The 25,929-nt window shown below is 50.0% G+C and overlaps 1 protein-coding gene across 10 annotated transcripts in view; it reads right to left on the bottom strand.

Annotated features, from left to right (window-relative positions):
- The window catches only part of LOC140426646 (retinoic acid receptor RXR-gamma-A-like), a 547,996-nt gene that overhangs the window by 105,902 nt on the left and 416,165 nt on the right, over window positions 1–25,929 (bottom strand). For all 10 annotated transcript variants that reach the window (XM_072511720.1, XM_072511724.1, XM_072511717.1 and 7 more), the window contains one exon: window positions 6,499–6,637. In XM_072511720.1, coding sequence (XP_072367821.1) covers window positions 6,499–6,637 — 139 coding nt within the window. The remainder of the gene's footprint in view (window positions 1–6,498; window positions 6,638–25,929) is intronic.

The raw sequence follows: 25,929 nt of genomic DNA, 5'->3' as shown, positions 1-25,929 counted from the left end.
AGAGTTTCTGTAATAAAGTAGTGGGGGGATTGTATGGGACGGAGAAGGGGGAAGGGGGGGGGGGAAATTTTCTCTATTCCCCTCGTTGGGGGGGGGGGGGTATGGTGAACTGTGGGTGTCGGTGGGGAAGGAGAGGGGGAAGGAGGGAGCTGCGCCATTAGGGGCGGGGCCAAGTGGGAAACGCGGGCTTTGTTCCCGCGCTATGGTAATTGCGGCGGGAAAGGGAGCGCAGGAAGGAGGGGGCCTTACACAATGGGGGGCCAAGGATAAACGGGGGAAGCCGAGGTCAGCCAGAGTTTGCTGACTTCTGGGAGCAACATGGGGGGAGCAAGTACGCTAGAAAGGGATCTAGCGGAGGGGGGGGGGGGGGTTAACTGGGTTGCTGCTGCTAAGGGAAAGGGGGAGCAGTTATGGGGCGGGGTGGTCGGGACGGGAGGACACCGTCGGGGGGACAAACGGGAGCGTGGGAACCGGGTTAGGAGCTGGTCTAAAAAAGGGGATGGCTAGTCGACATTGGGGGGGGGGGGGGGGGGGGGGGGGGGGGGGGGGTAAAGAGCCCCCCGACCCGGTTGATCATGTGGAATGTGAGAGGGCTGAATGGGCCGATTAAGAGGGCAAGGGTACTCGCGCACCTAAAGAAATTAAAGGCAGATGTGGTCATGCTACAGGAGATGCATCTGAAACTGGCGGATCAGGTCAGATTACGTAAAGGATGGGTGGGACAGATATTTCATTCGGGCTTGGATGCGAAAAATAGAGGGGTGGCTGTATTAGTGGGGAAACGGGTAGTGTTTGAGGCGAGGACCATAGTAGCGGACAGTGGGGGTAGATACGTGATGGTGAGTGGCAGATTACAAGGGGAAGCGGTGGTTCTGGTGAACGTATATGCCCCGAACTGGGATGATGCAAACTTCATGAAGCGTATGCTGGGGCGTATCCCGGACCTGGAGGCGGGAAAGTTGGTAATGGGGGAGATTTCAACACGGTGCAGGATCCAGGGCTGGACCGGTCCAGGTCTAGGACCGGGAGGAGGCCGGCAGCGGCCAAGGTGCTTAAGGACTTCATGGAGCAGATGGGAGGAATAAACCCCTGGAGATTCACTAGGCCCAGGAGTAGGGAATTTTCCTTCTTCTCTCATGTCCACAAGGTGTATTCTCGGATAGACTTCTTTGTCCTGGGAAGGGCACTGATCCCGAAGGTGACAGGGACGGAGTATTCGGCCATAGCCATCTTGGACCATGCCCCACAATGGGTAGATCTGGTAGTAGGGGAGGAAAAGGAACGGCACCCACTCTGGAGATTAGATATGGGACTGTTGGCGGATGAGGGTGTGTGTGTAAGGGTGAGGGGATGTATCGGAAGGTACCTGGAGATTAACGATGATGGAGAGGTTCAGGTGGGAGTGGTCTGGGAGGCACTGAAGGCGGTGGTCAGAGGGGAACTGATTTCCATAAAGGCCCATAAGGGGAAACAAGAGAGTAAAGAGAGGGAGCGATTGTTGAGAGAAATTTTGAGGGTGGATAGGCAGTATGCAGAGGCTCCGGATGAGGGACTGTACAGGGAAAGACGAAGGTTGCATACGGAATTTGACTTGCTGACCACAGGCAGGGCAGAGGCACAATGGAGGAAGGCACAGGGAGTACAGTATGAGTACGGAGAGAAGGCGAGCCGGTTACTGGCCCAACAATTGAGGAAGAGAGGGGCGGCGAGGAAGATAGGTGGGGTGAGGGACGAGGAGGGTGAGATGGAATGGGGAGCAGAGAGGGTGAACGGGGTGTTTAAGGCATTTTATGAGAGGCTGTATAAGGCTCAACCCCCGGAAGGGAAGGAGGGAATGATGCACTTCCTGGATCAGCTGGAATTCCCGAAGGTGGAGGAGCAGGAGAGGACAGGATTGGGAGCACAGATTGAGGTGGAGGAGGTGGTAAAAGGGATTGGGAGCATGCAGGCAGGGAAGGCCCCGGGACCAGATGGGTTCTCGGTGGAATTTTAAAGGAAATACATGGACCTACTAGCCCCGCTTCTGACGAGAACCTTTAACGAGGCCAGGGAAAGGGGGACGTTGCCCCCGACGATGTCGGAGGCGATGATATCGTTGCTCCTGAAGAGGGACAAAGACCCGCTGCAGTGCGGGTCTTATAGGCCTATCTCCCTTCTGAATGTAGATGCCAAGCTCTTGGCCAAGGTGATGGCGACGAGGATCGAGGATTATGTCCCAGGGGTGGTTCACGAGGATCAAACTGGGTTTGTTAAGGGGAGACAGTTGAACACTAATATACGGAGGCTGCTAGGTGTGATGATGATGTCCCCGCCGGAGGGAGAGGCGGAGATAGTGGCGGCGATGGACGCTGAGAAAGCATTTGATAGAGTGGAGTGGGATTACCTGTGGGAAGTGTTGAGGAGATTTGGATTTGGAGAGGGGTTTATTGGGTGGGTTCAGCTTTTATATAGGGTCCCGGTGGCAAGTGTGATCACAAACAGGCAGAGATCTGACTACTTCCGTCTATATAGAGGGACAAGACAGGGGTGTCCCCTGTCCCCGATACTGTTTGCGTTGGCAATTGAGCCACTGGCCATAGCGCTGAGGGGCTCTAGGAAGTGGAGGGGAGTACTTAGGGGAGGAGAAGAGCACCGGGTGTCATTATACGCGGATGATTTGTTGTTGTATGTCGCGGATCCAGTGGAGGGGATGCCCGAGATAATGCAGACACTCAGGGAGTTTGGGGAATTTTCGGGATATAAACTGAATATGGGGAAGAGTGAGCTGTTTGTGATGCACCCTGGGGAACAGAGCAGGGGAATAGATGATTTTAAGCTGAGGAGAGTAACAAGGGATTTTCAGTACCTAGGGATCCAGATAGCCAGGAACTGGGGAACCTTGCATAAGCTTAATTTAGGAAGATTGGTGGAGCAGATGGAAGAGGATTTTAGGAGATGGGACATGGTGCCCCTGTCACTGGCGGGCAGGGTGCAGGCGGTCAAAAAGGTGGTCCTTCCGCGATTTCTTTTTGTGTTCCAGTGCCTCCCTGTGATGATTACCAAGGCTTTTTTCAAAAAAGTGGATAAGAGCGTTATGAGCTTTGTGTGGGCTGGGAAGACCCCAAGAGTGAAGAGGGGGTTTCTGCAGTGTAGCAGGGATAGGGGGGGACTGGCACTGCCGAGCTTAAGTGACTATTATTGGGCCGCCAATATATCAATGGTATGCAAGTGGATGGGGGGAGGGGAGGGAGCGGCGTGGAAAAGACTAGAGATGGCGTCCTGTAGGGGAACCTGCCTGCAAGCATTAGCGACGGCGCCTTTACCGTTCTCCCCGAAAAAGTACACCACAAGTCCAGTGGTGGTGGCAACACTGAAAATTTGGGAGTGGAGACGGCATAAGGGAGTGACGGGTGCCTCGGGGAGGTCCCCGATAAGGAACAACCATAGGTTTGTCCCGGGGAAGATAGATGGGGGATTTAAAGTCTGGCAGAGCGTAGGGATTGTGCAATTGAGGGATTTGTTCCTAGACGGGACGTTTGAGAGTCTGGGAGCACTGACGGATAAATATGGGTTGCCACCGGGGAATGCATTTCGGTATATGCAACTGAGGGCTTTTGCGAGGCAACAGGTGAGGGAATTTCCGCAGCTCCGGGCGCAAGAGATTCAGGACAGGGTGATTTTGGGGGCATGGGTGGGGGATGGTAGGGTGTCAGATGTATACAGGGAAATGAGAGACGAGGGGGAGATCATGGTGGATGAGCTGAAGGGAAAATGGGAAGAGGAGCTGGGGGAAGAGATCGAGGAGGGGCTGTGGGCAGATGCCCTAAGTAGGGTAAACTCTTCGTCCTCATGCGCCAGGCTCAGCCTGATACAATTCAAGGTTCTACATAGGGCGCATATGACTGGAGAAAGGTTAAGTAGATTTTTTGGAGTGGAGGACAGGTGCGGGAGATGCGCGGGAAGCCCAGCGAACCACACCCACATGTTTTGGTCATCCTGGCACTACAGGGGTTCTGGGTGGGGGTGGCAAATGTGCTTTCGAAGGTGGTGGGGGTCCGGGTCGAGGCAGGCTGGGGGTTGGCTATATTCGGGGTTGCAGAAGAGCCAGGAGTGCAGGAGGCGAGAGAGGCTGATGTTTTGGCCTTTGCGTCCCTAGTAGCCCGGCGAAGGATATTGCTTATGTGGAAGGAAGCTAAGCCCCCGGGCGTGGAGGCCTGGATAAACGACATGGCAGGGTTTATAAAATTGGAGCGGATAAAGTACGCACTAAGAGGTTCGGCTCAAGGGTTCACCAGGCGGTGGCAACCGTTCCTTGACTACCTCACAGAACGATAAGGGAAATGGGGAAGGTAGCAGCTGCAACCCGGGGGGGGGGGGGGGGGGGGGGGGGGGGGAGGGGGGAGGGGGAGGGGAGGGCCTTCGCGGGCCCTCAGGGGTTTCCTATAGTTGTTTGTATATTAGCTATTTCTACTGGCGTGTGTGACTTCATTGTTTTGGAGAGTTATTATTTTGTTGTTGGCAGTTGCCGTTTAGTTAATATATTATTTATTTGTTTTTAAAAAATGGTCATTATTATCTATATTGTTTTAAAGTTGTAAAAAGGGGAAAATCCTGTACTGTTCTTGTTTGACCGAAAAAATTTGAATAAAATATATATATTTTTTAAAATGGCATCAAACGTTTGATTTACCTCTGAAGTCTGCTTTCCCATTTTAATTCTGGTTAATGTAACTGTCTCTTTAATTCAGAACAACTTGTTTACATTTCCATTTGTATATTCCTTCACAATACCTTGTTCTTTTTTATCTTAATTTCAGTCTACCTAAGACATTCTTTCAGTCCCCATTCCCTAGTTATCTAGACTGTGTCTGTTTTTTTGGAAAGCCTGCCTCTTTGCAGCTCCCTTGTTCTGACCAGCTTCTCCTGGCAGAGTTGAGAGATGTTCACTCCCCAGTGTACTATCTTCAACTGCAGTATATCCAGCTAAAACTAAACTCAAAATAACCTTTCTACCTTAAAAGGCCCTCAGTTGCTCAGCACCAGTGCTAAACTGCAAGCTTATTTACTCTTCACATAGTAACCCTCTCTAAGCACAATAGAAATATGATTGGAATTGAAAACAACCCCCATTCATACAAACACATTTGTCCAGCATGAATCTAACTATAGATTTTATTCTTCCAGGCACAGAAACATTAAACTGAACCCATTTAAAACTAATGGGTCCGATTCTCTCCAAAAATTTCTACGTTCATTTGTGGTGGGTTTTTCAGGGAGTGTCCCGCTGGCTCTGCTGGCGAGTTCCCAACCGCTATTCAATGACAGTCACTATTATGGGCCCTGGAGAGTTTCTCAACGGTTTAGGCCACATTTTGTTTTTACCACTGGGGAGCTGAGAACTCAGAAATCGGGCCGCCATTTTAAAAGGGTGATCCAATCTCGAAGTGAGCTTGTGGGTCACCCCCACCCATAGGCAATGCCACCCCCCACACCCATGGACATCTACCCCACACTCCCCAAGTGAGGACACCCCACTATGGAGTCCCTGTGGGCCCCCCCTCTTCAGGCCCCACCAAGCCCCCTTACAGCACCCCCTCCCTTCCAGGACCGCCACCCAGCACCTCCCCAACTTGCCGGAGGCCCCTACTTACCTGCCCTGCACTCTCCCACCCTTCAAACACCCCCGCTACCCTCATTTTATGGGCAAGGACCCCTTGCCCCCTGGCCCTTGGCAGTGCTACCCTGGTGCTTGGGCACCCTTGCACTGCCACCCTGGAAGTGTTCTTGCTGGCTTGGCAATGCCATCCAGGCAGCTTGGCAGTGCCTGGGTTGCAGTGCCCAAGTGCCAGTTGGGCAATGCCCAGGTGCCCACAATCCAGGGGAAGGGCCAGAGAGCCACACTGCACTCAACCTGACCACCCTGGGGTCTCCGGTGGCCCGAGAGACCCCCCCCGGGTGCCGTTCTGCATGGTCTACGTTTATGCGGACCAGCACTGATCGGCACCCGGCTGCAGCCTCCCTGGGGAGGCCGATGAATCGAAAGAGGCCAGTGGATCCCACGCAGGTATGTCGTAAGTAGGTTTACAACCAACTTCCGTGAGTGTCATTCTGTCCCGCCAATTTGGGGCGGGGTTCCGACTCCGATGCCTCGTGGGACTCCGGCGAATCCCAGAAGGCGCGGAGGCATCAGGGGGCTTGCTGGAGGGCTTTCCTGGCCTTCCCAGGTAGCGTTGCGCTCAAGCAAGAGCACAACGCAGCCGGGGACTCACGCCCTATACCTTATTTCTAATGTCTATCAATAAAAATATAAATCCCTTAAAACTATTTTTGTTGTCCTAACAAGGTCAGAACCCAACCTGGTTCCGGTGCGAACAACATACAAGATGCAGCAACAACAAGCATTAAAAGCAAGAACTTTTGCTGACAGGAATAACTAGAGGTCGGTGAGGGCAAAATCTTTGAGGTGAATTTTCATTGATGATGGACTCAGAAATATTTGTGGGCAGGTTGCAGTATTACCTGAAGAGCGGTCTCCACATATCGCACAGATATGCTTGGCAATCGAGTTGGGGCTGTAACAATTCATGTTCCCAAGTCCGCTCAGGCCGGGTGGCGGCTTAATATCCTCCGTACTACTGACGTTATTCACTGTATTAATCTGAGCGAAAGAAAATAAGTTGTTTTAGAAACATGAGAGAGCTTGGAACATGTACACTCTGTGCCCCCATTTAATCCCCTTCCACGGACACTGCTGGTGAGAATCACTTGTGAAGAATCTGGTTGTGTTCTTGGAAATGTCTATGTGATGTAATATAAAATAAAGAAAATATTTGTCCCCAGACAGCCTCTGCAGTAACATGTCCCCAAAAACATGAGAGCCGAAATAAAAGGAGATTCACGTGGAGCATAAATACCAACTCAGACTAGTTACTGTCTCAATGCTTAATGTTATTCAAAGTTAGAGGATGGATCCATTTTCCGCTGATACTCTTGCAACCATTTTAAGTATGCAACACACGCCAGGTGTCATACTTTGTTACAGCTGAAAAGTAGCTCTGAAAATCAACAAGTATCTCAGTCATTTAACATGGGTGCTGACGCCCACAAGCACTTTTCGAATTTTGATTCCCTCGCCAAACAGCAATTGGACTCTCCTTGATCGGAGGTTGTGTTTACCAAACAACATTGACTCTTTATGGCCTTAAAGGACACAGCTCTGCCTTAGCAGCAAAATAATACACTCCCTGTTGTAAGTTTTTATGTTCCATATAAAACAGTATACCATTGAATGGACAGTGCATCGCAATTGTTTGATGTGCACACAAAGCTCCTTGCTGTTACTTGCGCTTTTTAAGTAAAATCTACCTTGCGTATGGCAGTCAGAGTCCCAGTGAGAATAAATTTGCAATTAATTAACTCAGGTTTAATGAAAACCATTTCATACTCGGTGCACAGACAGAATGATGTTTCCCAGTCACTGGGGCGGACGTTTGGGAGTTCTGGGGAAACACACAAAGTTTTAAAACAAGGACTTCCGATGGCAGCCATGGAGTGAGTGGTTGCACACAAGGTGGCCCCTGCCTGAGGGCTGTTTTTTTGGCCCTCTTTACCCAATTGCAGGACTGTCCGAAGACATCGAGGGGACGAGAACCACATAATATGTGGGCAAGATATTCGAGCTGTTGGTGGGGGTGGGGGTCTTCAACCACCCTCCTAAAGTGGACCGGGTCCATCGGTCGCTGAGGAAGAAGCCGGTAAACCACCACGGGTGATTATTGTACGGTTCCATCATTATTTGGACACAGAAAAGATCCTGAGGTGGGGAAAGTAGACTCGTGAATGTAGCTGGGAAGGACTTGGGAGCGGAGCTGGCTAAGAGAAGGGCCGAGTTCAACAAGGCCAAAGCTGCACTTTTTAGGAGGAAGGTGCATTTTGACATGATGTACCCGGCTCGCTTCTGGGTCACGCATAGGGGAAGCAAACCTTATTTCGACATGCCTGAGGGGGCGAGCAACTTCATAAAGGACCATGGAGTGGGAACATTTAAGGATTTTGGATGGGTTCATCTGCACGGTTGAGCTATGGCATATTATTCAGGGGGTGAGGGCTTGATAGTTTTTGTTTGCTGTTGATTTCTGTTCACTTTGTACTTTGAATGTATAGTTTTATAATATCTGCCACCTTGCGTGTGGGGTGTAGGATTGGGGGTATTAAACATTAGTTGGGTATAGTGAGGTGCCTGGGGGAGGTGACATGGGGATGAAGGAGTTTGGAAGTACGAGATGGAAGTAGGCTGGGGCGGGGAGGAGTATGTGGGTGTGTTTGTAAATAAAGTTTGTTTTCAGCCTCAGTTGAGGGTTTAATTATGTGCTTGACCCTAGGGAATGACTCAGTAGCCCACTGTCCCCGGCCAACGGGGACACACAGACACACACGCGAACAACAAAAAAGAACAAAAGAAAATAACAGCACAGGAACAGGCCCTTCCAGCCTGCACCGATCCAGATCCTTTATCTAAACCAGTCTTCTATTTTCCAAGGATCTACTTCCCTCTGAACCCCGGCCGTTCATATATCTGTCTAGATGCATCTTAAATGATGCTATCGTGCCCGCCTCTACCACCTCCGCTGGCAAGGCGTTCCAGGCACTCACCACCCTCTGTGTAAAAAACTTTCCACGCACATCTCCCTTTGTTATAACCTGCCTACTGACGATTGGCTGGGGACTAATGATTATCCCACAATCCTATGGGAGTATGAACTTCCCCAATGAGGGGGGCGGAGAAACTCCTACTATAAATAAGCTGGCCAGTCCAGGAACCAGGAGGAAGGAGAAGGTAGCAAGGGAAGTTACTGCTACTGCTATGTATATATTGGTATAGTAAATAAACTTTATTATTTTGTATCCTTCAAACTCGTGCTGGATTCTTCGGGCCCTTACAAAACCCTTAAACTTTCCCCCTCTCACCTTGAAATTGTGACTCCTTGTAATTGACACCCCCACTCTTGGAAAAAGCTTGTTGCTATCCACCCTGTCCAAACCTCTTATAATTTTGTAGACCTCAATCAGGTCCCCCCTCAAGCTCCGTCTTTCCAATGAAAACAATCCTAATCTACTCAACCTTTCTTCATAGCTAGCAGCCTCCATACCAGGTAACATCCTGGTGAACCTCCTCTGCACCCTCTCGAAAGCATCCACATCCTTCTGGTAATGTGGCGACCAGAACTGTACGCAGTATTCCAAATGTGGCCTAACCAAAGTCCTATACAACTGTAACATGACCTGCCGACTCTTGTACTCAATACCCCGTCCGATGAAGGCAAGCATGCTGTATGCCTTCTTGACCACTCTATCGACCTGCGTTGCCACCATCAGGGTACAATGGACCTGAACTCCCAGATCTCTCTGCACATCAATTTTCCCCAGGACTCTTCCATTGACCGCATAGTCCGCTCTTGAATTAGATCTTCCAAAATGCATCACCTCGCATTTGCCTGGATTGAACTCCATCTGCCATTTCTCTGTCCAACTCTCCAATCTATCTATATTTTGCTGTATTCTCTGACAGTCCTCCTCGCTATCTGCAACTCCACCAATCTTAGTATCATCTGCAAACTTGCTAATCAGACCACCTATAGCTTCGTCCAGATCATTTATGTATATCACAAATAACAGTGGTCTGAGCACAGATCCCTGTGGAATACCACTAGTCACCTTTCTCCATTTTGAGACACTCCCTTCCACCACTACTCTCCGTCTCCTGTTGCCCAGCCAGTTCTTTATCCATCTAGCTGGTACACCCTGAACCCCATACAACTTCACTTTTTCCATCAACCTGCCATGGGAAACTTTATCAAATGCAAAAGGCTTCTTTTTGCGAAGGTGCCCCCGAGGCTGTGGGTGGCAATATTTGGGGTATCGGAAAACCCGGGAGTGCAGGAGGGGAGAGAGGCCGGTGTGTTGACCTTTGCCTTCCTTTTTTTTAATGCATTACTTTATCAGAGTTACAAAGCTAGAGCTCAGAGTGTGGACAGGGGCAAACCCCTAATCCAGCTCCTTGCCTGCTCCAAAAAACAATTCAAATTGAATCCAATTCATGGTCCCCACAAGAGAGACGTACCAGATCCAGGCATTACATCTGACCCCAGGCTCATCTTAGCCAAAAGGCCAAGAAGTGCTACGTTTGATCTGAGCCGAAAGGCCAAGAAGCCTTCCTGATAGCTTGGAAGAAGATTTGGTTGGCTGATGGGCTCCAGAGTCACCAAGGACAACGGTGTGGCTGACCAGATTTATCAGAAGGTGATCAAACACTGAGTGTCTCCGCCATTACATTAATTGGGTACTCTAAATTTAAAGTAATAAAAGAAATTAAAAAAAAAAGAATTTCTATTCCATGAAGCCTCTAGGAAACCTCATGCAGGCCATTTATCCACCAAACATTAAAGCATTTCATTCCCTGACTATCAAAAAGCAATAATTTCAAGAGAAATTTCATCCCACAGTGATATAAGAGCTAGGAGCAGGAGTGGGCAATTCAGCCCCTCGAGCCTGCTCCGCCATTCAATATGATCATGGCTGATCTCCTCTCGGCCTCATCTTCACCTTCCTGTCTGCTCCCCATGAACCTTCACCCCTCTACTAATGAAAAATCCATCTATCTCCTCCTGAAATTTGTTAGTGTTACGGCATCCATTACACTCTGAAATAGAGAATTTCACAGATTCACAACCCTTTGAGTGAAGTAATTCCTCCTCATTTCTGTTTTAAATAGGCTAAAACTATGGTGTCTCATCTAGAATGCCAAACAAGGGGAAATATCTGCTCTACGTCTACCCTGTCAATCCTGTTTAGCATCTTCCATACCTCAATTAGATCTCCTCGCATTCTTCTAAACTCCAGGGAGGTCAGGCCTAAATTGCTCAATCTCTCTTCATAAAACAAGTTCTTCATCCCTGGAATCAATCTAGGAGATTGGAGCCCATGAAACTGTATCCCAGTGAGAGTCAGCACCTTCAGGAAAGGAGGGGAAGGGTGTCCATGGAACTGTACCCCAGTGAGAGTCCGCACCTTCAGGAGAGGAGGAGAGTGGGGTCCATGGAACTGTATCCCAGTGAGAGTCCGTACCCCCAGGAGAGGAGGAGAGGGGCCTCCATGGAACTGTATCCCAGTGAGGGTCAGCGCCTTCAGGAGAGGAGGGAGGTGGGGTCCATGGAACTGTACCCCAGTGAAAGTCCATTCCTTCAGGAGAGGAGGGGGGTGGGCTCCATGGAACTGTATCCCAGTGAGAGTCAGCTCCTTCAGGAGAGGAGGGGAGGGGGCTCCATGGAACTGTATCCCAGTGAGAGCCAGCACCTTCAGGAGAGGAGAGGAGAGGGGTCCATGGAGCCGTACCCCAATCAGAGTCAGCACCTTCAGGAGAGGAGGGAAGATGGCTCCATGGAACTGTACCCCAGTGAGAGTCAGCACCTTCAGGAGAGAGGGGAGGGGGCTCCATGGAACTGTACCCCAGTGAGAGTCAGCACCTTCAGGAGAGAGGGGAGGGGGTTCCATGGAACTGTACCCCAGTGAGAGTCAGCACCTTCAGGAGAGAGGGGAGGGGGCTCCATGGAACTGTACCCCAGTGAGAGTCAGCACCTTCAGGAGAGAGGGGAGGGGGCTCCATGGAACTGTACCCCAGTGAGAGTCAGCACCTTCAGGAGAGAGGGGAGGGGGCTCCATGGAACTGTACCCCAGTGAGAGTCAGCACCTTCAGGAGAGAGGGGAGGGGGCTCCATGGAACTGTACCCCAATGTGTGTCAGCACCTTTGGGAGAGGAGGAGAGTGGGGTCCATGGCACAGTGAGCTGGATTCTCCGATTCTGGGGCTATGTCCTCATGCCGATGCGGGAATGCTGGCGTTTTACGCCAGAAAAAATGGCCAAAATGGCCACCGATTCCCCGTTTTGCTGGGGACGAGCATGCTGGCAGTGTAAAACACCTTATTCTAGCTACCGATATGCCCCGGAGAATTGCTGGGTCCGTGGCTGCGCATGTGCACGGCGTCGGCCTGCAGCGGCCGGTTTAGCACAGGGCTAAATAGCTGGCTTTTAAAGCAGACCAAGGCAGGCCAGCAGCGCGGGTTCAATTCCCGTGACAGCCTCCCCGAACAGGCGCCAGAACATGGCGACTAGGGGCTTTTCACAGTAACTTCATTTGAAGCCTATTTGTGACAATAAGTGATTTTCATTTTTCATTTCACATGGCGGAGGCAATTTGCAGAGCCGGCCTGTGAAATAGTACCCCCCTTTGGCCGACACGCGCGCCCCAGACCACCTCCCCCACAGTGCCCCAGCCACGAATAATGTCGCCCACCTGCCTGCGGATCGGCCTCCCCCGACTGTGGCTGCGCTGGACTGCGTTTGTAGCCACCATGGGGAGTTCCCGACGGGTGAGACCATGAGTGACCCACGCCATCAGGAACTCGGCCGGTCGGGGGTGGATCATTGGGAGGCGGAACCTCAGGCAATGTCCTGAGGCCATTGATACGTGGCGTGGCACTTGAGGGGGCGGAGCATTGCGAAAGCGGCGCCTCCCCCGATTTGGACAGAAACTTGGATTCTCTGGCCGAACGCAATTTTGGCGTCGGTGACCGAGAATTCAGCCCAGTGTGTTTCTTTGCCTGAAATTGGCCAAACCAAAGCTAAAGGGAATGGCAGCAGAAGAGCAAATCGTCTTTCCGTCACTTTTTGCACTAATTGGCCATGTGACCTTCAGCTAACTTTGCCCGGTTACGAGCCCTGAAAGAACAAACATTTTCCTGATTCTTTTGGGAGGAAGGACACTTATTGGAATGTCTTAAAAACCTCTTCAGGAATATACTATCTCTGAGTACAACCAGTGATCCTATACAGTCTTCGAAAAGTGTCTCCAGTTGTTTCAAATAGAGTCTCACAGAGGTGGGCTACCATAGATACTGATTAAAATGCTTATTTGTCATGATCAGCCCATTACAGGTTACCAAAACTTAAATAAGTCCCAGAAGTTTTTTTAAAAATAAATATATTTTGATTAAGAATTTTTCAATAACAATATTTTCCATCTTACAAACAAACCCCCCCCCCCCCAAACAAAGAAAAGAAAAAGAACTTGCGTGGCAAGACATGAACGTGGCAAGTCAATAAAATACAGAACTTTGTACATTTGTACATTGGATTCTTCCCGTACATGTCAGTTTCAGGATCATTCATGTGCTTTCTTGCTCACATGCCCCCCCAAAGGAACCCCCCTCCCCCCTCCGGGTTGCTGCTGCTACTGTCCGACCTTCATCTAACGCTCCGCGACATGGTCTAGGAACGGTTGCCACCGCCTGTAGAACCCCTGCGCAGACCCTCTCAAGGCAAACTTTATCCGTTCCAACTTGATAAACCCAGCCATATCATTTATCCAGGCCTCCACGCTGTGGGGACCCAGAAGTTTTCTTAAAGCAACATTTTTGAAAAAATACTTATAATTTCAAACCCTATCTGAATGCACTGATTCATGGCAGATCTTAGATTTTGATTTGTCACATGTACCGCGGTACAGTGAAAGCATTGTTCTGCATACAGTCCAGACAGATTATTCCATACATGACAAATATAGGACATACGATAAATACACAATGTAAATACATAGACATTGGGTGAAGCACACGGAGTGTAGTACTGCAACAGTAGAGAAGATGCGTAGAGAGATCTTACACCGGGTAATAGCCAAATGTGTTTGAGCAGACCCACAACAACTACATTGGTGCTAGTTTGAGTGCAGCACAGAGCATAGTGGTTAACACTGTTGCTTCACAGCTCCAGGATCCCCGGTTCGATTCCCGGCTTAGGTCACTGTCTGTGTGGAGTCTGCACATTCTCCCCGTGTCTGCGTGGGTTTCCTCCGGGTTCTCCGGTTTCCTCCACAGTCCAAAGATGTGCAGGTTAGGTGGATTGGCCAGGCTAAATTGATCTTAGTGTCCATAAAAAGGTTAGGTGGGATTACGGGGACAGGGTGGAGGTGTGGGCTTAAGTTGGGGGCTCTTTCCAAGGGCCGGTGCAAACCCGACGGGCTGAATGGCCTCCTTCTGCACTGTAAATTCTATGATTCTATGAAATTGTGCCCTTATTGTCAATTGTGCTCCAAGATATACACTTTGCTGTGATAATACTGCTCCCACTGTACCTTTTCACTGGCAGAACATTGTGTCCAACCATAGTGAAGGCACTAACATTGGAAAGCACATTATAACTTCACCAAATCCAATGGTATTTAACAGCAGCAGGTACACTGGAAACCGTCCGTCAGTCAAGCTCATGGGGCGGCATGGTGGTTAGCACTGCTGCCTCACAGCGCCAGTGACCCGGGTTCAATTCCGGCCTTGAGTAACTGTCTGTGTGGAATTTGCGCTTTCTCCCCGTGTCTGCGTGGGTTTCCTCCTGGTGCTCCGGTTTCCTCCCACAGTCCAAAGGTTTGGTGGATACGCCATGATCAATTGCCCCTTAATGTCCAAAGATGTGCAGATTAGGTCGGGTTACAGGGCTACGGTGGGGGAGTGGGCTGAGATAGGGTGCTCTTTCAGAAGGCTGGTGCAGACACGATGGGACGAAAGCCCTCCTTCTGCACTGTAGGGTTTCTATGGATTCGACTGTCAAAGCTAATGGGATGAACAAATGTCATCGGCACAGGAAAGCCAATGCCAACTCCATCACCAATAGGACCATTACCACCAGATCCTTCACCAACAGCACCCTCACCATCAGAACCAACAGCACTCTGGGAGTACCTACACCCCATGGACTGCAGCGGGTCAAGGCAGTTCACCACCACCTTCTCAAGGGCAATTAGGGATGAGCAATAAATGCTGGCCCAGCCAGCGAAGCTCACAGTTAATAAACAAAATCCAAAACCATTGCACTGGCCCTACCACCATCATAACTTTCATTCCAGCATCATCAGTACTACTATTTATTGGTGTATTCACGGTTTGTTGATATGATTTCTAGCGCATTGATTATGATTCCCCATAAACCTTCTGCTATATTTACTAGTACATCGAATGGTTCACATCCTGCGATATTTGCTAAATATTTCTTCCTCTCAGGCACTGAAGTCATATGTTTGTTGGCATTTTATGCACTGTGATGTTGTTTGGTTTCCTCACATGTGGTGGTCTCTGTCGCTCGCTGAGCCTCACAGACACGAGTTGGGGGAGTAGAGCTTCACTGATCAGAGGCAGGGAGGACAGAGGCTGTCAAGGTTTGCACATGTTTCAGCTCGGGGAAGGGTTTTACTTTGTGCTGCAGTGGAGTTGGTTGTTCATCAGTGTCTCCTGACAGAATTGTGTGTGTCGAGCCTTTCTGTGGATCTCACAGGTGCCTGGATAAGGGGCTGCGAGCGCGAGGAGGCTGAAGATGAAGCACATCTGCCTGGGGTAGTTTTTGCGGCTCGCCCCCATCCCCCATTATCCTGGCCACGGAAATGTAATCCATCACTGAGGAAATAAAATCCCCTGCTCTGCCTCTGCCCCATAAATCAAAGTGTTCAGTCACGACATGCCACCCATTGAACCACTGATTGATTGGCTGATTTAAAAAAATTTTTTTTACAGAATGTGCCCAGCCCTCGTTGAATGAACCGGTTGCCCCTCTACCCAGAGCTAACACTGGGTTTAATCAGACAACAAGGTTTGCAGAAAGTGAGGGAAAGCATTGGGGAAACCTACACCGTTCTCGCCAGGTTGAGCTAGCATTATATAACCAACACAGGTAACACGGCTTCCAGTGTTTATCGCAGGTCGGGGAGGGGGAGGTCTCTCCTCTTCACATGAAGAGACTTCAGCCTTGGTGGGCACTTGGGCTGCAGCACTGTTGCATTTCAGTAAAGGACACTTAAAATAACAGGAGCCCGCTGTTATTGTGTTATTTATCCATTTAAGCGTAATGAAACATGCTCAGTTGCCTTTGTAGGAAGGTTTCCAGGCAAGATCAGCCTTGTGAGGGAATATTAGCACAGCCGGCCAGAGGTGGATTTGAAGGAGAGTCTCAAAAAAAGGCAAGGCAGAGAGTTTTAGGGGGGTATTCCAGAGCTTAGGGTTGAGGCAGCTAAAGACATAGCCACCATTGATGGTGTGAAGGTGCTGTGTAAGCAGAAGAGACCAGAATTAGAGGTGGATGGGGATCTGGTTGGTTTGTGTACTGGAGGAGGTTAGACAGATAGGGAACATCAAGAAAACAAGAATAGGTAGAGGCATGACTTCTGTTAATTGGTGGTTAAAAGCACACAAAGTTGCGGTGTGTGTATCCGGTTTTATCATGCACACTCCATTAGCTGCTTTTTAAATTTCCCACATTGTGACTGGTGTCTGGATGTTGTCGCTGTCCTTCATTGCATTTTCAAGAGTGGGGGTTGAATTGTGGCTATCAAGCCCATTGGACAGTTGGAGCAGGTTTTGGATGGCAGTGGGATAGGCTCGGAGGGAATTTTCAGCAATGATACGTTTGTGGAATATGGGGGAAGGGGCAGAGGCGCCTACCGACATGGAGCAACAAAGATGCCAGTGGGTTGGATTATTTTGTTTGCCGTTCTCGATGCCTGGTGTCTGTCATAAGGGTCAGGGGAGGCCATTCAGCCCTTTTGAGCCTGTTCTGTCATTCAACTGAGAATCATGGCTGATCTGCATGTTAAAACTCACCTGGAAACCCTCGACAGACCCAGAGTGGAAGGGGTTAATCTTGTATGGCGGGTCCTTAAATGGCAAGAACAGCGATGCCTGACAGTCTGGGCTAAACTTTGAATCGAGATCCATTAACAGCCGAGCCACTGAGTCCCACAGGTCACTGCTGTCACACTCCATTACTGAGGCTGCTGGAGAGTTGTGTTCCTCCGAGTATCCTATCCTTTCACTGAAACACCTCAGCCGCTCCTTGTAAAAATAGAAAACGATAGACTCCCGCCCGCTCAGTCTATTGCACTGTTGTTGGAATGCAAAAAAAAAAAAATCACAAAGCTTTAACTCCGTGGGTTCTTCTAATTTCTTGGCTGGGCACTTAGTTAGGTTTATTGAGCTCTACTAGCATAATAATGATAATCTTTATTGTCACAAGTAGGCTTACATTAACACTGCAATGAACTTACTGTGAAAAGCCCCTAGTCGCCACATTCCGGCACTTGTTCGGGTCACAGAGGGAGAATTCAGAATGTCCAATTCACCGAACAGCACGTCTTTCGGGACTTGTGGGATGAAACAGGAGCACCCGGAGGAAACTCACGCAGACACTGGCAGACGTGCAAACTCTGCACAGATAATGACCCAAGCGGGAATTGAACCCGGGACCCTGGCACTGCGAAGCAACAGTGCTAACCACTGATCAGGAAGGCTATTCAGCTTATCATCCTCGAGAGAGATCCCAACATTTGCCACAGAAGATCAGTCCAAGGATTTTGTACCTCCCCTTCTTGACAGGGTGGATGTGGAGAGGATGTTTCTTTTGGTGGGAGAATCTAGAACTATATGTGTCACTGTTTGAAAATAAATATTAGGACAGAGGCGAGGAGAATTATTTTCCCCCCAGGTGGCTGTGTCTCTCTGGAACTCTCTTCCACAAAAGGCGGTGGAAGCAGAATGTTTGAATGTTTTCAAGGCAGAAGTGGATAGATTCTTGACACACAAAGGGGTGAAAGATTACCGGGGGTAGACAGGAAGCTGCAGTCAGATCAACCATTATCTTATTGAATGGGGGAGCAGGCTCGGAGGGCCGAGTGGCCTACTCTTGCCCGCAGTGTGCATGTTCGTACTCTACCTGGGAGCTAATGCCCTGGACAGGCCACTCGTTGCGTGAAGAAGAATTTCCTGATTTTTAGCCTAAAGAGATGGCGGCATCTAGTAATCCAGAGGCCTAGGCTGGTGGTCTGTGGATGAAAGAAGTCTTGGATTGACTCCTTTCACACAGGGTCGCCCAAGGGTTCCCACACTCACAGCAGCTGGTGGGGTTTAGATTTTATTAATAAAATCTGGAATTGAAAGCTAGACTCCATATTGGTGACCATGAAAATATCATCGATTGTTGTAAAAATCCATCTAGTTCACTAATGTCCTTTAGGGAAGGAAATCTGCCGTCCCACCTGGTCTGGCCTGCATGTGACTCCAGACTGACAGTAATGTGAATGACTCTAAACTGCCCTTTGAAATGACCTAGCAAGCTACTCAATTCAAGGGAAATTGCAGACAATTGTGGGTGGGTGGCTCAGTGTGTGGGAGGGGCATGGACATTGCAGGAGAAACTGGAGTGGGAGGGGTCATATCCAGTGTGTAAAGGCAGGTCCTGATCAGTTGTGCTGAACGGTCTGTTTCTCAGCTGGAGATATTGTCACTGCTTCACAAGTCTCCTCCCCAAGTCTCTGTCAACACACTGGGATAAATGGCACCTATGTCTGGGGAGTTACTTGTTTAGAGTTCATTTATCCTGTCAAGACTTCCATCTCATTTCTAGAGAAGTGGCTAATTTTGCTCAAAATAACTGTTTGGAAAATTCTCCTTAAGTCTGCCTCACAGCACCAGGGACCCAGGTTCAATTCTGTCTATGTGGACTTTGCACATTCTCCCAGTGTCTGCATGGGTTTCCTCCAGGTGTTCCGGTTTCCTCCTACAGTCCATAGATGTGCAGGTTAGGTGGATTGGCCATGATAAATTGCCCCTTAGTGTTCAAAGGTTGGGTGGGGTAGGGGGCATAGGGTGGTCTTTCGCAGACTCGATGGACCAAACGGCCTCCTGTAAGGATTATATGATTCAAAATCCAGGTCTAACCTTGTCAGTCGATGGGTATGGGGGGCAGTATTTATTGAGATACTGTTTCAAAGCATTGCATCTTTTATGGCTTCCATCTCCTTCCCCTTGCTGTGCTTGCACTGAATGGAGGTTCACATGGTTATGCCTCAGCTATTGTGTTCATTCCGTGTCGCCAACTCGTCATGCTCTCCCATGTGTTTCTACATTTTCTTACAGTCATCAACTGGGCCCCTTCTCCTTCCAGGATTTGTACAAACTATTTTTCCTCTTTTTTTAAAAAATCAGCGCGTTGGTCCACTTAGGAGACTGTGGGTTTAGTTATGTATTTAAAATGTGTGTTCGGTATTATCTCTTGGCTGGTGCTCCCCTTGTCTTCTCTTGAAGTTGAACAACGTCCTATGGCCCAATGGTCCCGTATTTGTTAAAGTTACATGACTGTTGCCTGGTCTTGGATCCTAGAACATGTGGTGACTATCCCCCGGGGGAATATAACTTAATTAGAGTAGATTTTCTGAGTCATTTACAAACACCTGATCAATAATTGTGGATAGCACAATTGCTTCACAGCTCCAGGGTCCCAGGTTCGATTCCGGCTTGGGTCACTGTCTGTGAGGAGTCTGCACATCCTCCCCGTGTGTGCGTGGGTTTCCTCCGGGTGCTCCGGTTTCCTCCCACAGTCCAAAGATGTGCAGGTTAGGTGGATTGGCCATGATAAATTGCCCTTAGTGTCCAAAATTGCCCTTAGTGTTGGGTGGGGTTACTGGGTTATGGGGATAGGGTGGAGGTGTTGACCTTGGGTAGGGTGCTCTTTCCAAGAGCCGGTGCAGACTCGATGGGCCGAATGGCCTCCTTCTGCACTGTAAATTCTATGATAATATGAACATTGTCACACCTGCCCACAAAATAGTCTTGCACGATACTGACCAACTCTGGCACTACATCCCATTTCATCCCTCGATTATTTTTGATTCACAGAATTAGAGAATCGTATAGCAAAGGAGGTGGCCCAGTGTGCCTGTGTTTGCTGTTTGAAAGAGCTAGCAAATTTGTCGCACCTATTTGCACTTTCCCCATGGCCGTGTAAAAGCTTTTCCCTCTCCCGTGTTTACCCAATTCCCTTTCGAAAATGACTGTTGAAGTTGCTTCCATTATCTTTTCAGGCAGCACGTTGCAGATCACAACACATTACATAAAGTAAAATCTAGCCTTCCCTCTGCATCTTTTGCCAACCACCTTAAATCTGTGTCCTGTGGCTCCTGATCCTTCCGTCACTATGAACATTGTCTCCCCATTTACTCTCTCAAATCCCCTCACAATCTTGAACACCTCTATTCAATTTCCCCGAAACTTCCACTCCTCTAAGGAGAACAATCCCGGCTTCTTGAAGTCACGTCAAATAACTGAAGTAGACCACCTCATCCAAATGTCTACACACTCTCTTACGGCATTAACATTCGTCCTAAAGTGTGGTGCGTTGAATTGCCCACAGTAATCAACTTAGGATTAACCAAACACCGACAAAAGGTTTAGAGTAACATACTTGCTTATATTCCGTATGGGTCTGGGAATAATCACCCGGAGGTGGGTTCTGAGCAGGGCAAGGAAAGCGGGCGATGTCAAACCTAGGAGTAGTTTTGACGTGTTGGAATGCTCGATTTCAACATGGCAATCCATCCAGAGACTCGTCAGCAATGAGGAAGAACCTTGTTGCTGCAAAGAAAGCCTGGCTAGATAGTGCCAAGAGATTGGCGGCAGCAGGAACATTGACCTAGGCTTCTGGACTCAGTGAAGGAAGTTCTTTAATGATCTAACCAGGTCAGCAAAGGCGTGTACAATAGTGCAATCACCTCCATCCTGTGGTGTACAACAAGCATCAACTATATCTTGTTGAGCCTCATTTCACTCCTCACTCCCACTTAAGTTTGAAGAATATCCAGCCTTCTCTGTCTCGCTGCATTCTCTCATTTGTACCCATTCACTCACTCCAATCCTTATGCAATGTGATGCATTTCCTGACAGTCACCCTCATCACGAGCACGGCCTTCACTGGGTGAACATAGGCCAAATGCACACACGCAAATCTGTTTTCTGAACCAGTTGTAGCAAAGAACAGAGAACACGAAGGAGGGAACTGGACGTGGGCCACCACAGAGTGTATGGCAGATAGCTCCAATGTACAAGACAACAGAGATCACTGGTATATCTGCTACTTCGGCCATTAGAGGAGAAGAGACATGGGGCGGGATTCTCCGAGCCGCCGCGCCAAAATCGAGCTCGGCGCGGGGGCGGAGAATGGGGCGTCAGACCCGCGATCGGGTCTGGCGCCTGCACGTGATTCTCCGTGGACCGGAGAATCGCCGCCAGTCGCGCGCAGTCGACGCGGTGCCGGTCGGGAGCCACTGAAAGAGGCCCCGCGTTGATTCTCAGCCAGCAGCTGGCCGGGTTCCCACCGGCGTGGTTCATTATGATTCCACCCGGCGGGAGCTCGGAGTGGTGGCTATGGACTGGGTTTTCTCGCCGGCGTGGGGACATAGCCCCCCCGCCCTGGGAATTTTCAGACTCTGTGTCACAGAATTAAAAATATAACTGATAGCAGACATACTCATGTTGACTTTATTCAGCAATGGGTGAAATATGATCAGCCTGATTAAGCTGAGTGATAACATTACTACAGGCTGCCAGTATTAATTCATATCCCTTTCACTCTCCGTCCTGAGTCTTCACCTGCAGAGCAGCTGCCCTGACGATAGTTTCCAGGTTAAACCACTTTCTTCTGAGGATGCACAGCCACAGGGCTTTCATTAAAATCCATTCCTGGGACGTGGGCTTTGCTGGCTAGGTCAGCATTTGCTGCCCATTCCTAATTGCATTTGAGAAGGTGTCGGTGAGCTGCCTTGAAGTGTAGCAGTCCCCATGGTGCCGGTACAACCAATGTGCTGTTCATCTGTAGGCAGTTTGATACAGTTGAGTGGATCGGTAGGACATTTCAGAGGACAATCAATTACGAGTCAACAACATTGCCAAGAGTCTGAGGGGGGGGGTCATCAGGGTTTTGTGGGAGAGGAGGCAGTTCCCATACATTCCTTGCATGACAACGTTTGAGGGTTTCCTAGAATCCCTACAGTGCAGAAGGAAATCTTTTGGCACATTGAGTCTTCACCAACTCTCTGAAAGAGCAGTCCAACTAGGCCCATTCCCCTGCCCTATCCCTGCAACCCTGCACATTGACACCAAGGAGCAATTTTAGCACAGCCAATTTACCTAACCAGCACATCTTTGGATTGTGGGACGAAACCAGAGAACCCGGAGGAAACCAACGTAGACACTGGGAGAACCTGAAAACTCTACAAAGTCACCCAAGGCCGGAATTGAACCCAGGTCCTTGGCTTTGTGAGGCAGCAGCACTAACCACTGTGCTGTCCAGGATATCTTCTAAGGTACAACCCTTGGAGATGAGAACTGGGACATCGAATATTTTCATTGCAGATTGAATATAAATTCCGCTCCCCAAATTAACCCTCTAAGCACTGCCCAGCTGGACACAAATGCTAAACCCCATCATCACAGTGCCCTGACTTCATACACCAACTGGAAAATCAATAGTTTCCTTATTGTCCGACTGGATGATTATTTCTGAAATGCGACACATGTAGCTGAAGTTTTTCAACTTACACTTTCCAGGACAAACTCAAGAATGCCAAATTTCAAACAATCATAACAATTTATACTAGAGAGATAAGGCTGCTCATTGGTCAGCAACTTGACTCTGATTGGCTGAGGCCAAGGCATTGCTGTGGAGAAATCAACAGTAAACTACAGGCTCTGCAAAAACCCAACCAATGCAAACAAAAAAAAGCACAAGGCTTGAACATATTCCTTTTGTTAGCAGAGAGCTGGTCCCTGTGCAGGCATGTATGTAGCTTCGAGCAAGTGTAAGTGAACCACGTTACAAGCTCAACTGGGGTGGCACAATGGCACTGTGGTTATCATTGCTGCCTCACAGCCCCAGGGGTTCAATACCAGCCTCGGGTGAGTGTGTGGAGTTTGCACATTCCCCCTGTATCTGCGTGGGTTTCCTCCGGGTGTTCCGGTTCCCCCCCACAGTCCAAAGATGTAAAGGTCAGGTGGATTGGCCATTCTAAATTGCACCTTAGTGTGCAGGTTAGGTGGGGTAATAGGGATAGGGCTGGGAAGTTGGCTTAGGTAGCATGCGTTTCAGGGGGTTGGTGTGGACTCATTGGGCCGATTGGCCTCCTTCTGAACTGGAAGGGTTCTAAACCATAAAACGTGGCAGCTGAAGTGGCCCATTCGACCTATTGAGTCCATATTGAATACAAATAGTTTTACAAGAAATGGATCACTGAGTTGAAGCAAGCTATTTTCATTCCGATAAAAGTCCCTATAATCGACATCAGCAGCTTAATGAGGTTATTGTCAGGCTCTTAATATATAAAAGGCTTCTTGATCATAACCCTTCTCGAAAACCTCCAGGGCCTTCCCAGTGACAGTGACACCTCCACCTAGTGTTGGAGGTTTCCACCAGGCAGAGCTGGGAGCATCTCACAGTGCTGGAGGTGAACACCAGGCAGAGCTGGGAGAGTGCCGCAGTGCTGGAGGTGAGCACGAGGCAGAGTTGGGAGAGTGCCGCAGTGCTGGAGGTGAGCAGAAGACAGAGCTGGGAGAGTGTCGCAGTGCTGGAGGTGAGTACTCGGCAGAGCTGGGAGAGTGTCACAGTGCTGGAGGTGAGCACGAGGCAGAGTTGGGAGAGTGTCGCAGTGCTGGAGGTGAGTACGAGGCAGAGTGCACTAGTGCAGGAGGTGAGCACGAGGCAGAGTTGAGAGAGTGTCGCAGTGCTGGAGGTGAGTACTAGGCAGAGCTGGCTGAGTGTCACAGTGCTGGAGGTGAGTACTAGGCAGAGCCTGGAGAGAGTTGCAGTGCTGGAGGCGAGCTCCAGGTGGAGCTGGGAGACTGTTGAAGTGCTGGAGGTGAACACTAGCAAGAGCTGGGAGATTTGGATTTGGATTTGTTAATTGTCACGTGTACCAAGGTGAAGTGTGAAGTATTATTCTGCAGGCAGTCCAGACAGATTGTTCCATACATGGAAAAAACATACGGCAAACATAAATACACAATGTAAATACATAGACACAGGTATTGGGTGAAGCACACAGGAATGTAGTACTATTCAGCAGAGATGATGTGCGAAGAGATCAGATCGGTCCATAAGTGGGTCCTTTAGGAGTCTGGTAACAGCGGTGAAGAAGCTGTTTTTGAGTCTGTTGGTGCTTGTTCTCAGACTTTGTATCTCCTGCCTGATGGAAGAAGTTGGAAGAGAGAATAAGCCGTGTGGGAGGGGTGGTTGATTATGCTGCTCGCGTTCCCAAGGCAGCGGGAGGTGGAGACAGAGTCAATGGATGGGAGGCAGTTTCTCGTGATGGGCTGGGCAGTGTTCACGACTCTCTGATGTTTCTTACGGTCATGGGCTGAACAGTTGGCATCACAGGTGTCAGAGAATGTCACAGTGCTGGAGGTGAGGACTAGACAGAGCTGGGAGAGTGTCGCAGTGCTGGAGGTGAGTACTCGGCAGAGCTGGGAGAGTGTCATAGTGCTGGAAGTGAGTACTCGGCAGAGCTGGGAGAGTGTCACAGTGCTGGAGGTCAGCACCAGGCAGAGCTGGGAGAGTGTCACAGTGCTGGAGGTGAGTACTGGGCAGAGCTGGGAGAGTGTCGCAGTGCTGGAGGTCAGCACCAGGCAGAGCTGGGAGAGTGTCGCAGTGCTGGAGGTCAGCACCAGGCAGAGCTGGGAGAGTGTCACAGTGCTGGAGGTGAACACCAGGCAGTGCTGGGAGAGTGTCACAGTGCTGGAAGTGAGTACTGGGCAGAGCTGGGAGAGTGTCGCAGTGCTGGAGGTGAGTACTAAGCAGTGCTGGGAGAGTGTCACAGTGCTGGAGGTGAGCACCAGGCAGAGCTGGGAGAGTGTCACAGTGCTGGAGGTGAGTACTCGGCAGAGCTTGGAGAGTGTCACAGTGCTGGAGGTGAACACCAGGCAGTGCTGGGAGAGTGTCACAGTGCTGGAGGTGCGTACTCGGCACAGCTGGGAGTGTGTCGCAGTGCCGGAGGTGAACACCAGGCAGAGCTGGGAGAGTGTCACAGTGCTGGAGGTGAAAACCAGGCAGAGCTGGGAGAGTTTCACAGTGCTGGAGGTGAGTACTCGGAAGAGCTGGGAGAGTGTCGCAGTGCTGGAAGTGAGTACTGGGCAGAGCTGGGAGAGTGTTCCAGTGCTGGAAGTGAGTACTGGGCAGAGCTGGGAGAGCATCGCAGTGCTGCAGGTGAACACCAGGCAGTGCTGGGAGAGTGTCACAGTGCTGGAGGTGACCAGCAGGCAGAGCTGGGAGAGTGTCACAGTGCTGGAGGCGAGTACTGGGCAGAGCTGGGAGAGTGTCACAGTGCTGGAGGTGAACACCAGGCAGAGCTGGGAGAGTGTCGCAGTGCTGGAGGTGAACACCAGGCAGTGCTGGGAAGAGTGTCACAGTGCTGGAGGTGACCACCAGGCAGAGCTGGGAGAGTGTCACAGTGCTGGAAGTGAGTACTGGGCAGAGCTGGGAGAGTGTCACAGTGCTGGAGGTGACCACCAGGCAGAGCTGGGAGAGTGTTGCAGTGCTGGAGGTGAGTACTGGGCAGAGCAGCGAGAGTGTCGCAGTGCTGAAGGTGAGTACGAGGCAGAGCTGGGTGTCTGTTGCAGTGCTGGAGGTGAACACAACGCAGTGCTGGGAGTGTGTCACAGAGCTGGAGGTGAAAACCAGGTAGAGCTGGGAGAGTGTCGCAGTGCTGGAGTGGAGTACTAGGCAGAGCTTGGAGAGTGTCGCAGTGCTGGAGGTGAAAGCCAGGCAGAGCTGGGAGAGTGGCACAGTGCTGGAGGCGAGTATGAGGAACAGCTGGGAGAGTGTCGCAGTGCTGGAGGTGAGTACGAGGCAGAGCTGCGAGAGTGGCACAGTGCTGGAGGTGAGTATGAGGAACAGCTGGGAGAGTGTCACAGTGCTGGAGGTGAGTACGAGGCAGAACTGGGAGAGTGTCGCAGTGCTGGAGACGAGTACTGGGCAGAGTTGGGAGAGTGTCACAGTGCTGGAGGTGAGTACGAGGCAGAGCTGGGAGAGTGGCACAG

This window comes from Scyliorhinus torazame, chromosome 7 (genome assembly GCF_047496885.1).
Source record: "Scyliorhinus torazame isolate Kashiwa2021f chromosome 7, sScyTor2.1, whole genome shotgun sequence".
In the NCBI taxonomy this organism is placed as follows: Eukaryota; Metazoa; Chordata; class Chondrichthyes; order Carcharhiniformes; family Scyliorhinidae; genus Scyliorhinus; species Scyliorhinus torazame.
The sequence above is the reverse complement of the archived record's forward strand: the minus strand, read 5'-3'. Positions and strand labels throughout refer to the sequence as shown.